The sequence below is a fragment of the Amaranthus tricolor genome, chromosome 12, assembly GCF_026212465.1.
Source record: "Amaranthus tricolor cultivar Red isolate AtriRed21 chromosome 12, ASM2621246v1, whole genome shotgun sequence".
Classification (NCBI taxonomy): Eukaryota; Viridiplantae; Streptophyta; class Magnoliopsida; order Caryophyllales; family Amaranthaceae; genus Amaranthus; species Amaranthus tricolor.
In genome coordinates this window covers 20,572,408-20,586,723 of record NC_080058.1, presented here as the reverse complement: position 1 = coordinate 20,586,723, position 14,316 = coordinate 20,572,408, and the positions used below count along the sequence as shown (strand labels likewise).

At 36.8% G+C, this 14,316-nt stretch overlaps 2 protein-coding genes across 2 annotated transcripts; one reads left to right on the top strand and one right to left on the bottom strand.

The window, feature by feature from the left end:
- Positions 1 to 4,508: 4,508 nt before the first annotated feature.
- Positions 4,509 to 7,359, bottom strand: LOC130796896 (uncharacterized). The gene is made up of 3 exons (XM_057659324.1): positions 7,147 to 7,359; positions 5,287 to 7,026; positions 4,509 to 5,103 (listed from the first exon to the last, which is right to left on the bottom strand). Exons 1-3 carry the CDS (start codon positions 7,157 to 7,159, stop codon positions 4,817 to 4,819), a joined length of 2,040 nt encoding a protein of 679 aa, XP_057515307.1. The 5' UTR covers positions 7,160 to 7,359; the 3' UTR covers positions 4,509 to 4,816.
- Positions 7,360 to 9,203: 1,844 nt separating this feature from the next.
- LOC130828687 (putative disease resistance protein At1g50180) lies at positions 9,204 to 11,606 on the top strand. Its single transcript, XM_057694651.1, has one exon. It carries the CDS (start codon positions 9,204 to 9,206, stop codon positions 11,604 to 11,606), a length of 2,403 nt encoding a protein of 800 aa, XP_057550634.1.
- Positions 11,607 to 14,316: the final 2,710 nt, after the last annotated feature.

Genomic DNA, 14,316 nt, shown 5'->3' with positions numbered 1-14,316 from the left:
GTTCCACTAGCTAGCCTACCCCTTTATCGATTACAAGTATGGTGATACACCAATGGGAGATAGTTGGAGAGAATGTGGAGTTTTAACCAATTGAAAAGGGCTTTTGAGGAGAGCCTAGGTACCTATGACCACCTTGTGCCCTTGGCGCTAGACCATGACCTAGAATCTTCTTGCCCTGTTGCTTACTCCCCTCCATCTCTTGATGATCAACTTATGGATGAGTTTTATGATGATATGTACAACTGGGAGGAGTTTACATTCCCTACACCCTTGCATCATGACTCTCCCGTTCCTTGTATTGATGCACCACCTACCGGTGAGGTTCTTGTTGAGGTGCCTTGTGCACTTCACCATGATGAACCCCTCACATATGTGCATGATCATCTAGCTAGTGAACCCAGTGACTTAGAGGTAGATATGCCCTCGATTGAGGAGTCTCAAGTGCATACTGTTAGTGTGCCTTCTGTTGAGTCTCACCCTACACCTCTTAGTCATTGTGAGATGCTTCCCATCGCCCTCCATCATGCTCAACTTGATGCTTGTGATGCCTTGCCACTTGTTGCCCTTCCCCCTCCCTTTGTTCGCTCTTCCTTCGACTTTTCATCTCATTATTTTCTTCTTTCTTCTCTCCCTCTTGCACTCCCTAACTTCTGCTATTTCGGGGAGTGAGTTTGACAAACTCCTCCGGAGTTTGACTCACTATATAGTGAGTCAGGTCTAGCTAAAGACCTTAAAGAAGCGCTTGTTGGGAGGCAACCCAACTGTAAATATTAGTTTTTGTTTTATTTTTGTTCTCTTTCATTGCATTGCATTTTTGCTAGTCAGTGCTCACGTTTGGTTTGTAGTGTTGTTTGTTAGAACTTGCAGATCCAAACGACCATTAGCATTGACCCTCGACAAGGTTTGTTTGTGATTGATTTAATGATGTTGAGAGGGTCAATGCTAACGGTCCCGAGAGGGCGAGAAAAAGAAGAGAAAGTCGGCTCAAAAGCGCAATACATCAAAAATGAAGAATATAGCTTCACCCTGGCTTGGGGTAGGCAATCACTCTAGCCTCGCGCTTCTTACCTCCACTTCTTCCAAGGAGCGGAGAGTTCTTAGACCACTTTGATGATGCGGATGATAATGCTAGGAGTGAAAGCCCTCCTAGCCTAGGTATGACCTTCTTTTTTCTTTATTATTGACTATTTTTTGTTTGTCTCGGGTATTGTGACAATCTTGTTGACCTCTGTTTTAAACGTTTCATCTTTTCCTTCTTTCTCCTTCTTTGCTAGAGACTAGCAAAGGTTTTGCTTGGGGGAGAGTTGGTCAACACTATTGTCACTATTACCCATTTGTTGTGCAGTTAGTATTATGCAGTTCTAGGTTAGTGCATTGCATATATTATTTTGTATATATTTTGCATGTTCACCTTGCATTCATGGCATACTGTATATTCATGCTTTGTTTTTCTGTTTTCAATAAAAATGTTTTGAGTTTTGAAACTAGCATGCAAGCTTATGGTGTGTACATATGTGGTCTTATGCATACTCGTATTTTTCTAGCCTTGTGCCTGTTTTGGGACCAAGTAATTGACCGTTTTCCACCTGACTTGGGGATCTGGGATTGCTTGGTAGGTGGCTTGGATGACTACCTTTTTAGGCACATTTCGACTAGCCTGTGAGGATTGAGCCTTTTTGGACTCCTTGCGAGTTCCATTCATTTTGAGTGCTAGTTAGGGGGTCTAAGTATTGTGTCTATTCTCCTCCAGCGTAGTCTGCTTTTCCTAGGGCCAGGGATGATAACACGTTTGTTAGATTTGAACTAAATAGCCAAATAGCCTACCATGGACGTAAATTGACTTTAGGTTAAGCCAAGTTCTTGCCTTGAACTTTTCTTTTGTAGCCACGCTATTTAAACTCCACATGAGCCAAATATTCCCTCTTTTGATCTAGAGGATAGCGTAGTGATGGTGGGGTTGGTGTGAGTTACATTGTGTTGTGGGCTTTTTGGTTAGTTTAGTGGTTGTTGGTTTATCATGACTATTCATTCATTTGTTGCTCATATTATTTCTCCCTTTTCCTCTTGTGCTTCACGTAGTGATTATCACATTTACATACATACTCATTCATTGAATGAGGAGACCTTCCTCTTGTTCTTCATATATATAATGGGTAATATTTGAGTGAGGAAATTTATACTTTCATTTGGGAGATGAGCTTGAAAACACAAATTGTGATGAAATTCAAAATTTTTCATGGTGTTTTATAATAGAATTCATTTATTCTTATTTGTGGTTTTTGGGTTGATATCATTATTGGATATAGTGTTTATTGGTTTTCATGAGGTGTTTGTGGTATCTTTAGTCTTGGGTCACTTGCTAGCCTCTACTTTAGCGCCACATTCCCAAATGTATCCCACCTTAACCTAAAGCCAACGTTCCAACCCTTCATAAACCTATTCGACTTGGTCTGATCAGTTTGTTCTGTGCTGGAGTGTAGATATGACACAATCCCCAAGATTTGCCCCTATTAGGTGTTTGATTCCCGACTCATTTTTAGTCGGATGATTATGAGCGAAACACGAACCATAATCAAACACATGAGCGTTATTACATATTTCTCATAGTTTTTGAGAAATAATCAGGGGAGCGTAGACTTGTGACCTCTCTAGGTAGTGGGTGGCATGGCCTGTGTTGTAGCTTATCTAGTGATCCCGAGTCGGTGGAACTGGCTGTTCTTCTTGGTATTGTGTTCTCATGAACCCATTGTACTTCCACACCCATGGCTAGGGAACAGTATTGCACGTACACAGCTTGCGTTGTTTTGTTTTCCGCTCACCTTGTATTACATTGCATTGGATTTGTGGGTCTCCTTCTGAAAACCCTCACGAAACCTTACTCGTCCTCTATGGGAGACCTAGGGGTTTAAAGGGCTTGTCGTACATGCTAAGTGCGACCGTGATTCCTACGAAAGTGAGTCTTAGGTTTTATTGCATTTCGTAGTTTAATTTTGTTTTTGCCCCGCGCTTTCATGTTGCCCTGCTAGTTCTTTTGCTAGGGACTAGCAAAGGTTTGGCTTGGGGGAGTTGATGTGCTCGTTTTTAGAGCACATTTATCTCTTCATTGTAGTGTCGAGTCTCGCGTTTTAGAATGCTTTTTACACACTTTATGCATGATTTTACCTTGCTCTTGTCTCCATGGTGTTTTGAGGTCATTTAAGATACTTTCGGACATTTCAAGGTATTTTACGTTGCATACGAGACTTAGATGCTTTGATCGAAGATTAGACACGCGTACCGAAGCTTTCCCAAGCATTCCAAGTCTTCCTCAAGGTCCCCCGCAAGGTCCGGAAGGCATCCAAAGCTTCAAAAGACGAAAATAGGCCAAGTAGAGAACCATTCGGCTGAATCTAAGTTCCATTCGAGCGAATGGGTAGTGATTCGGGCGAACCGTATATCAATTCGAGCGAATGGCTTCAAAACTCCAAGGAAACAAGCTCAAAACGTCTGCAAAGCCCGAATGTACCTCCATTCGGTCGAATGAGGTACCATTCGGGCGAATCATGGTCCCATTAGGCCGAATGGAGGCCCCAGACTGCGCGATTTCTTTTCTTCGCAAACCGAACTCCGAGGGCTTTTAGGGCATTTTACCCCTTTTGTTTCTTAGCTTATAATTACCCCTCATTTCTGTAAAAACCCTGGATGCTTGGGGGGATGCCTAGTATGGGTGTCTTTGTGCCTCACTCTAGAACATCGTTCTTTCATTGCTTTTCTTTACTTTTTGCCCTAGTGTAGATTTATTGTTCTTCATTTATGCTTTCATCTACTTTCATGTCACTTCATTTACGTAAGTTTATTTCTTTAATGCTTTGATTTCTTTATTGCTTTCCTCTATTGCTTTCTTCTATTGCTTTCCTTTAATGCTTTCTTAGTTTAGATTTAATGCTTTCATGTTCTTCAATTCCTTTAATGCTTTCCTTGTTTATTGCTTTTATCTCTAGTATGTTAGAGTAGTTTCTTTAGGGGTTTTAGGTTAGAGAAACCTAAGTTTGGTCTTGTCTTTAATGTTTAGGATTAGGGTTGAGGTTGATGATGGTTGTTGATAGATATTCAATTCGAATCTTTTCCTATCACTCCTAGAGAGACATAGGGCGATTATAGGTCGTTCGCGTGGCTATTAGGGTTACCAACTTCCTTTCGATATCTAGAGCGTCTTGATTGATTATCGTTCGAACTCCCTTGACCTAGCTTATATTTATTTCCAATAGACCATCCTAGGGTGGACGTAGTCTACTCCCCGCTTGTCTTTCATTGTTGAGATTGCACTCCAAGTCTTTAGTCTAGCATCCCTAGTCCTTGTGGTTCGACCCCCGACTTACCATTACACTCGTAGTAGTATCAGGGTGATTATAAATATTGTTTGTATAACTTGGTTCTTAGTATTCACAGCGTGCTAGAAACCAGTTATCAATAGTTTAGAACTTTAGTTGCTACCCATGTGGTTGGGAGGAATTCAAAAAAACTTGAGATACTAGTTAACTATGGATAGTTCTTGAATGTAATTATTTCAACTCAGTACAGAAATTTATATACATGAGATATTAAAGTACATTCAAAGTTCAGAGGACCTTACATACAATTGTTCAACAATGCTAAGCAATTAAAATCTCAAAAATATGTGGTTAGCTACATGAACCCAAACAAAAAAGTGTGAGTGATCATCACCTAATGAAGATTAGACTTTGTTTGGACCATTTTTTAATGCTAATCTTGGATTAAAAACATCAATTCCAATGATCATTAGAGTATAAAATAAGCTAATTAACAGCATAAGGTTCTACTTAGCACTCAACTTAGCTCTAGCATGACCCTGAGATATCTGAAATTGTTCAGTGATGCCTAAGTGAGCCATCAAAAACCATACATGAGTAAGAAACTCTCCCCCTTTCCTAAGTTGTGTAGCATGCTCAGTTCCGCGACAATGGCATGCTGCATAAGCCAATATCTCAACCCAAACCCCGCTAATAATCGACCATTTCTGCTTCGAATATTTGGAACGCAGTTCAGTCGCGATCCTACAGGCATCAAATAGCACGGATTTGCTTCTATCCCCTTTAACTTTACCTGACAGAATACAGATAATATTTTGTTATTAACTAATGAAGGATGGAAAATAATGATAATAATAATAATAATAATAATAATAATAATAATAATAATAATAAATTTGTTCTATTGAACATAAACGACTCCCCAACCTTTAAGCACAATGTAGCAGAATCAAAGGGAGATCAGAGGATTACGTACCTGGTTGGATTTCAGTGTTAACCCGAAGAAGCATCTTACTGGCCTCAACTTCATCAAGGCTCCTTTCCTTGAAGAATTCCCAAACCTCTGCACAGGTATCCCTGAACCTTATCATGCCAATTCCCATAGGCAACATGGAAGGACACATTACCAAAAGATACAACATGTACTCAGACATATGTCTACTTTCAGTACGATGATCTAATGAATAATTTTCAGCGTCTTCTGTTAAGTAACACAGATCAGTTGCAATGTGCCAGAGAAGGATGCTTTGATCAAATTCCACTTCACTAATTGACCAAATCAAGTCACTACAACTGTTGTTTATCAACCATTTTTTGCCTCTTGACGAGCATAAAATAGTAAGATCGCTCTTATTACCAAGTTTTGAGATATCCAAAAAATGATTGAAGATCATTTCCTTTAATTTCGCAGACAAACTGGTATTGTCAAGGTGCCAAATTTCATCCACCTTGTTTTCAGGCATTAAGAGCTTTAAAAATCGAGGAAAAACGACCGACTTTTCCTTTCGACAAAATTTCCGAATGCTATATTGGGAAATCAAATTAGTCCGACGTCTCCTTGGAGCCATCAAGTCCAAAACAATGTTGTTTTTGTAGTGCTTCTTCAGCCAGTAATCTGACCAATCTGAGAAAACAAGAATGAGGAAAGAACAACCCTCCAGAATTATTGCTACCACGAGTAATAGATATGTTATACAGAGGTCAACTTTCTGGTAATGATCTTTTCTGCTTTTGAGTATGAACACTACTAAGGATAGTAATGTTAAGGAAAACGTAATGAAACGGAGAATATGCCCTTTTAGATTATAAACTGCAGGTGTCTTGGTGTAGAACATATCATATGCAAATCCAAGCTCAATCTCAATCACCTCAAAAGCTTGTTCCATTTCTAATTTATGAAACAAACATTGGCTTTCATCTCGATCCTGGAAGCTAAGGATGAGGTCTACAAAAAGACATTTAAAGGTTTGGAACAAGTCATATGCTTTAAGAACTAACTCTCTCTTCTCAACTGGCATGGTCCCACAGGTAGGAGGAGGGGCCTCAATCAACTCCTCAGCTTTTACATAGAACCCCTCTGCCTTTTTCATGGTGAATTCCTCCATGAACTTAGAATAATTGGGTCCCGGATCAGCTTCTTTTATCAGTGAAAGACGGAACTGCTCAGTGCTAGCTGATCTAAGAGAATAAATTCTCTCCAAAAACTTTATTAGACCAGCTATGAGCATTGGGAATGAAAGAACAGAAATATAAGAAGTACCTGGCAAGGCCATAAGAACAATGTAAATAGTCACAGCCAACTGGACGACCAGCTCAAGCAATCGTCGCTGCCAAAGCTGGTTGTCCTCAAAGGAGTATGCAGTGATTGTATCAGGGCCACCAAGATGTAGCAGCAAAAAGGGTGCCCAAAATGACATAAGATCTTCTTCTAAAGGAGCAATGTTTTCGGGATGATCCTGGACTCTATTGGAGATGACCCCAAGGGCAACTGTTGGAACCCAGTCTGCCAACAGGTATACAGACCAAACTGCAAATCTCAGAAAAGGTTTTCCATTGTATTTTCTGAGCTTACCCAAAAATAATAAAGCAATTTGCAAGGAAAGGCTCAACAGAATGAGTAAAGTCAATTGGCAATTCTTCCACCATATTCTCATTACTGTTGGAAATACCTGTATCAGCTCCCTCCTATCCATAGTGATCAACATCCCAGTTATAACTGAGAATTTCAAAACATTAAAAGAAAATTAAAATGGGTAGATGGTAATACTCAAGAAATTAAACCAAACAAATAAAAATGAATCCTGTATACAAAAGAAAGCATGGAAGAAAATCATACTTTGTCTAAGCATGGCTAATTAAGTAAATTCACATTCTTAATATCCAAGTCTCTCCAACTCAGGAACTTGTATCAGAGCTTCACAATTAGTGGATGTTTTGCTGATGGTGGGACTCTTGTTATTAAAACACTACCAGTCAAATGGAGAGTCATTGTAAAGGTCCAAGACTTGCGAGTTGCGAGTCAACTTTTTAATACCAACCAGTGGCTAAAGTTATACCACACATCATTGCAATACTTCAATATATTATGAAACATCCATAATTATTGACGTCTACTGTTTACAAATATAACAATTAATAATCCATTGTAGTATAGTAATTTCCTTTAGGTTACTTTTTTGGTTATTCAATTTTTTTTGTATGTTTGGTACATTGGAATGATAAAGTTGTCTTTAATCGGACCTATTAATTTTCAGCAATTCTTCTGAGAAATCATCTTATGAGAAACGGCTCTGTAGGCTCTACCCAACAATTAAAGAAAAGAGAAAAACTTAAAAATTGACTCGCGCGTTTTAGCATATTCGAAGTTGGTGTTATAACTTATTCAAGTTGGTACTTAAACCTATTGAAGTTGGTATTTTCAGTTGGCACTTTAACCTGTTAAATTGTTGTTTTGACCTTAAGTTGTTAACCAATTGAAGTTGGTATTTTAACCTATTAAGTCGGTATTTTAACCTATTGAAGTTTGTGTTGTAACCTGTTGGAGTTGGTTAAAACGCCAACTTTAAAAACAAACTTCAACAAGTTAAAACGCCAACTTAATTATGTTAAAATACCAACTTCAATAGGTATAAATACCAACTTAAATAAGTTAAAGTACGTATTTAAGCAGTTTAAAAACAGCAACGCGAATAGGTTAAAATACCAACATCAATATGTTAAAATACCAAGTTCAACGTGTTAAAACACCAACTTAAATAAGTTAAAATACAAACTTACGCAGCATAAAACACCAACTTTAACATGTTAAAATACCAACTTCAACTGGTTAAAATACCAACTTAAATAGGTTAAAATACCAGCTTCAATTGATTAACAACATAACATTGAAACACCAACTCTAAATAGGTTAAAATACCAACTTTAATAGGTTAAAATGCCAACTTAAATAGGATAAAATACCAACTTCAATAAGTTAAACACCAACTTCAAATTCGTTACACAACGCGCGTTTGTTTTGTACTTTTTTTTAAGTAATAATGAATTTGTCCACTTAAAACGCGTTTTTTATAAAAACCGTCTCAATTTACAATCAGTGTTAATTTTAGACTGAAAATGTTAAAACTTAATGAGTTATAACTCAAAAATTTGACAGACCCAACAATTTTTTAAGTTGGTCAACCTAATCGTAATGTACACCAACCCACTTTTACAAATTGATCAAAAATTTAGTCCCACATTAATTTTTAACCATAACCGATTATATTACTAGTATGCTATAAAAAACAAAAAAAAAAAAAAAAAAAAAAAAAAAAAAAAAACTTCCAAAACCAGCAGCTAGATTAATTTCAGAACAAAATTGCTTTCAGTTGAGCCTTATAGCAAACAAGATTGTTTTACTTGATTTTGCATAAAAATAACAATTCCAAAACCAAAAAAAATTGGATCTTTGGCTTCATATGTAGGTAGACCCATATATTTTACAGAAGTATGTAAAACCCAACTCCCATAATCATCCAGCAAAACCAAACCTATTGCCAAAAATTTCACAGCTGGAAGGATGATTATATGTTATAATTATAGCAGACTACTGACTAATACTTGTCTGCTCTTTTCCCCAATTGAGATGGCTACCACTTGCAAATCCTGAAAAAAAAAAAAAAAAAAAAAAAAAAAAGAAAAAAAGAAAAAAAAGAGAGTCCTCTTACTTTTAGCAGATGGCTGTTCTTAGATTTTAACTAAAATAAAATCTTTTCTTTTCTTTCCATTTGAATCATATCAGAAACAAAATTTCCAGTAAAATTGAGTTCAGATAAGGAAAATCTAGAATAGAGCTTCAGTTGTTCATTCTCCAGTATATCGTTATAGCAACCAAATTAGCAAGTACTGGTAGAGATGGCCGAGCAGGATACTTATTTGGCTATTGAAAATACTGATCAACTGCTAGAGCACGCATCAGTTATAGTTGAAGAGACCGATAAACTGACATCTCTGAGAGAAGGGCTAAGAACTATGAGCATATTAGCAAAGGAACATGTCCAAGACATGGAACCAGTTGAAGCTGATTGGTTATTGAAGGTCAGAGATATTGCTTATAAGATACAGGATGTAGTTGGTTTAATGGTTGTAGAGACTAACCATCAAAGTCAGAAGAGCATGCTAGCAAGGAGGTTGTCAAGAAAAACGTCAGCGAAAAATTATGAGGAGATACAGAATATAGAAAAAGAAATCAAAACTATTTGCTCCTTTAAAGATGATGCTGAATCAAACACGGAGTCTCACCATGGCCGTAGTAGTATCGATGAGGTAATCGGATTTAAAGATTCCCAGCAGACTCTAACAAATCAGCTCATTGGTGATATGGGATCACAACGTAAGGTAATTTTGATCTCTGGAAAGGCAGGCTCAGGAAAAACTACTTTGGCCAAGATGGTTTGCAATGATGAAAAAATCAAAAACCATTTTAAGTGCGTAGAGTGGGTAAATTTTCAACAACAACTCTCGCTTCAAGAGTTGTTGTGTAGAATTTTGAAACGGATCAAGTCGTCTAAAAATATTGATAATCTCAGTACGGATGAGGTGAAGGCAGAGATTTCAGAAAGTTTGAAACGCAATAGGTATCTTGTAGTCATTGACAATATCCATAACAGAGATGTAATGACTCAACTTTTGTGTTCATTTCCTGACGAGTTGAACGAAAGTGGATTTTTATTAACAAGTAAATTGACACAAGAAGAGTTAGAATCAGAGCAGATGATTTCATTATCATATGAAGTTCAAGCTCTGGATAAAAACCAGAGCTGGCAGCTGTTGTCAAAGAAGGTATTTGAGGGGGGAAATCCTCCAGAGCATCTAGAAAGTTTTGGTAAAAGACTGGCAGACAAATGCAAGGGCTTACCCCGTGCCATTCTGACTCTGGCAGAAATCTTGAATCATGCAGAGAAAACGCAAGAATTGTGGTCTGAGTTCCTCAAGAATTATGATGACCTGTTCCCTAAATATGAAAAACTTTCACCAAAAGAAAAGTCATGCTTGTTATACTTTGGTCTTTTCCCTTTGGGTTTGTCACCTGCAAAGCAAATGATCAAAATGTGGATGGCTGAAGGGTTTCTGATACAAAAAGGAAGCAACAAAGTAGAAGAAATCGGAGAGCATTACTTGAACAAATTAATCAAACAATCTTTCATCCAAGCAGACACAAAAAAGGCAGATAACAGTGGTAAAACATGCGACACTGACATCCTTGTCTCAGAATTTTGCAAAGCTGATGCTACCAAGACTTTTGAGATTCACATGGACAAGAACTCCAAACCTAAAAAAAATATTACAAGGATGGCGATTCATAATGATTCTGCCACAGAAATTCTGAAAAGCTTTGGAGACTGTCCCCACGTTCGTTCTCTTCATTGTTTTGGTAAGAAAGCTGATCCCACCTCCTTATGCTCAGCAGAGTTCAAGAAAATACTAAATCAGTTTCTCAAGCTTCAGGTATTAAACTTTGGTTATGTTGAGTTGGATAAAGTGCCCAAAGACTTAGGAAAGCTGACAAATTTAAAGTATATAAACTTAAGGGCTTCCAATGTGAAAAAGCTGCCATCTACAATTGCCAACCTTCAACAATTGTTGACACTAGACATGAGAGATTCTGGTCTAGTTAGCTTACCAGATGGAATATGGAAGATGCAGTTCCTCCGGCATCTCTACGTTGGCGGTTCAAGTTTGCTACCAAAGCCTCGTGGAATTGATTACTATAGAGCTCTTTCAAACCTTCAGACTCTTTATGGTGTACAGTCAGACAAGGTTTTGAAGGGCCTAATGGTGAGGGCCAAGTTCCCTAATGTTACAAAATTGAGAGTAGGCAGTTCCCATCTGGACCACACATATGATTTTCTAAAAAGCCTTGATCATCTTTACCATCTTCAATCATTAAGGCTAGAAAAACCTTCCAAACTCCCAAACCAAAATGCCTTCCCCTTGAGCCTTACCAAGCTAACTCTCTTAGAAACTGAACTAGATCCAGAATGTATCAAGACACTAGAGAAACTGCCAAATCTAAGAATCCTTAAATTACTCAAGAAGGCTATTAACGGAGAAAATCTTGAGTGCAGTGCAGGAGGATTCTTACAACTGGAAGAATTGTACATGGAATATTTGGATGTGAAGGTGTTGAAACTGGAGAAAGGGGCAATGCGATGTATCAAACATTGCTTCATCAGAGGCTATAATGATGTGGAGATACCAGATCAACTGAAATTGGTGGCAAACATAACCGTAATTGAGGCAAATGGAGCTGAATAAGAGAAAACAAGTCTGCAACAGAACCAAGGAAGGTGGAGGTTCTGCATTCATATAACAAATACCCAGACTACTGATCTCTCACGTTGATTCGTTTTGGTTCATGCAGCCGACACGAATTAAGGCTTTGACATTGTTTACATCTTTTCTAATATTTTTTGCAGTCAATTTTCAGTTTGTTGAGTAACATGCCTGTTATTTTATGCATTATTCTCTATAGTGTTCAAGTTTTTTTCAACAATAACAAGGTTCTACAAGCAGCCTACAACCCCTAGCCCCACTCCTTCATTGCATGAGAAGAGGCATGTTCATGTTCTTTGAGGTAATTTATATGCCAGGAAGTGACATAGCTAACAGTATAACATATATAACTAGATTCTTAGGTGCAACCAATGCTCTTGAAGGCAAAAAGGCCAACACTAATGTATAGTCGATACAAAATTTAAGATACATAACAAGCTTAAAGGTTAAAAATTAAAGATTAATAATCCCCATTAACCAATAGCCTAATGCCTACTTAATGTAAACCTTGATGGTCCGTTTGTGTTAGAAAAGAATAATATTTCAAATATTTTTAATTAAGAGGAAGAATAGGAAGTTGTTAGATCCAACTAATTAGTTTTGTGGAATTACCAAAAGGATTACTGAAGTTCTATTGCTCAGGAAATTACTAGATAAACTTGGTTTTCCTCAACAAAACAGTTATGAAATAAACTGTGATAACAAAATAGCAATCAATATCTCTAAAAATCCACTACAAATATTCTAGAAAGAATAATTCAAATATTTTAACTTGGGCATTGAAAATCCTATGACCCAACTTGAGGGGAATGTTAGAAAATAATAATATTTCAGATATTTTGAAATAAGAAGACAAATAAGCAGTTGTTTGATTCAACTAATTAGATAGTTCGTTCCTATAACTTTTTACTTTTATATATATCAGGCCTTTACTTCTATCAAGAAAAGAAAATACAAAAATATTTCTTAAAACTCTAAGTTGGAGTTAATGTAGTTGGTATTAAATGATATGACCGTTAATGAAAATTTAGTGTAATTTTGGTGGAAAAATCACTTGACAAGTTTAATGTTCATGCTTGTTCTACTTCAATCATCTCATTTTCTTCATAAAATTTATTCTAATATAGTACCATTTAAAAAGGTGCTATTAGCTGGTAATGAAAATTATGAAGGAAAAAACTATGGTACATTTTATAAAAAGTTTACACTATAAATAAATTTCATTAACTATTGAAAATATAATGCAAATACATATAAAACAAACCAATTCGTATTTTTCTTGTGTAAATGGCAATGGAACTCCTTACTTTGTAGATCACCAATATGGGCACCAAGAAGATAAGTTTGCGACAATGAATTCAAGTCGCTCCAAAACCTAATATTTATAGGAGGTGTGAGTCATGTCTGTCAATTTCTGATTCATGGGGACTTCTTGGATCTCAATTCCTTTGACCCTAACTAGGTGTTTGAAAAGGAACCATCTTGGGGGATGTATACTTCCGCTCCACTGTATAAACATCAAGGTAACAGTTAAGATTTCATAAACCCGCCCAAAATTAATCAACCTAAAATCTACCCGTTTGACTGTTTTGACAGGTCTAGTGTGAGTACACTTTTCTTATGTGATATTTCTCCCAAAAGGGTGCTTGAGATGATGATGACATTCACTATGAGATACAACCTATACAACAATATCTTAGCATAAAAGATATTGCAAGAGTAAGACAAGTGCTGTAGATGGAGAATTAACTATTGATAATGTATAAAGTGTTTATAACGCTCTTTATACACAACATGTAAAAGAGAAGCATGAATAGTGTATGTTCAAAGATAAATCAGAAAATGTATCTAAGAATGTGGGTGGAATGCACTTTGGACATTCCCTTTGTTTATAGAGTAATGTGTCAACCAATGCCTTCTTAGGAAACAAGTGTGTTTCATCAAACAAAGCCTATGAACCAAAAGGTTGATTTACCAAAGCTTAGCAATGAATCAATATATTCATCATTATTAACCACCAGAAGTAATTAACATACATTAGTCATGATTGAAAACAAACTGCCCTAATGAAATAAACTAACAAAATCGAGAAAAACAAAACAGCATGCAGGCGACGAGTCGTCGCACCTGGCGATGAGTCGTCGCACCTGGCGATGAGTCGTCGCCAGAGAAGCCGACTTGACTTTCTCGCAAAGCCAACTTGATTTTGGGTTCTGTCCCAAAAAATTACAGCAACAACAAGCGACGACTCGTTGCTTATAGGGCGACGAAGCGGTGTTTTCTACTGACTTCTATTTTGTGATTTTCCTTTTAAGGTATATTCTTGAACTTATGTTTCATTGCAAATTGTCCCACTACAATACTTAATCCTTTTAAGGTATATTTTTGAACTTATGTTTCATTGCATATTGTCCCACTACAATACTTAATATGTAGTATATATAATCTAGGTCCTTGTATACTCTAAATGTCCAACATTAACAACATTTAATACAAAAAACCAAACGGGATGTTAGTGTTTAAAAAGGATTTTATATAACATATAATATAAAAGGACAAGTGACATAACCAAGTGTGTGTAGTGATATCTATAAAAGGTGTGTTGAATATTTAGTGTATCCAAGAATAAATTTGAAAGTATAATAAATTAAGTTTAAATGTCATATATTGGATTCAAAAACCTTAGAAAACA

Coding starts and splice junctions, on each gene's coding strand:
- LOC130796896 (XM_057659324.1), bottom strand. Junction 5,104..5,286: donor TAACACTGAAATCCAACCAG/GTACGTAATCCT, acceptor GTATTCTGTCAG/GTAAAGTTAAAGGGGATAGA.
- LOC130828687 (XM_057694651.1), top strand. CDS start 9,204: ATGGCCGAGCAGGATACTTATTTGGCTATTGAAAATACTGATCAACTG.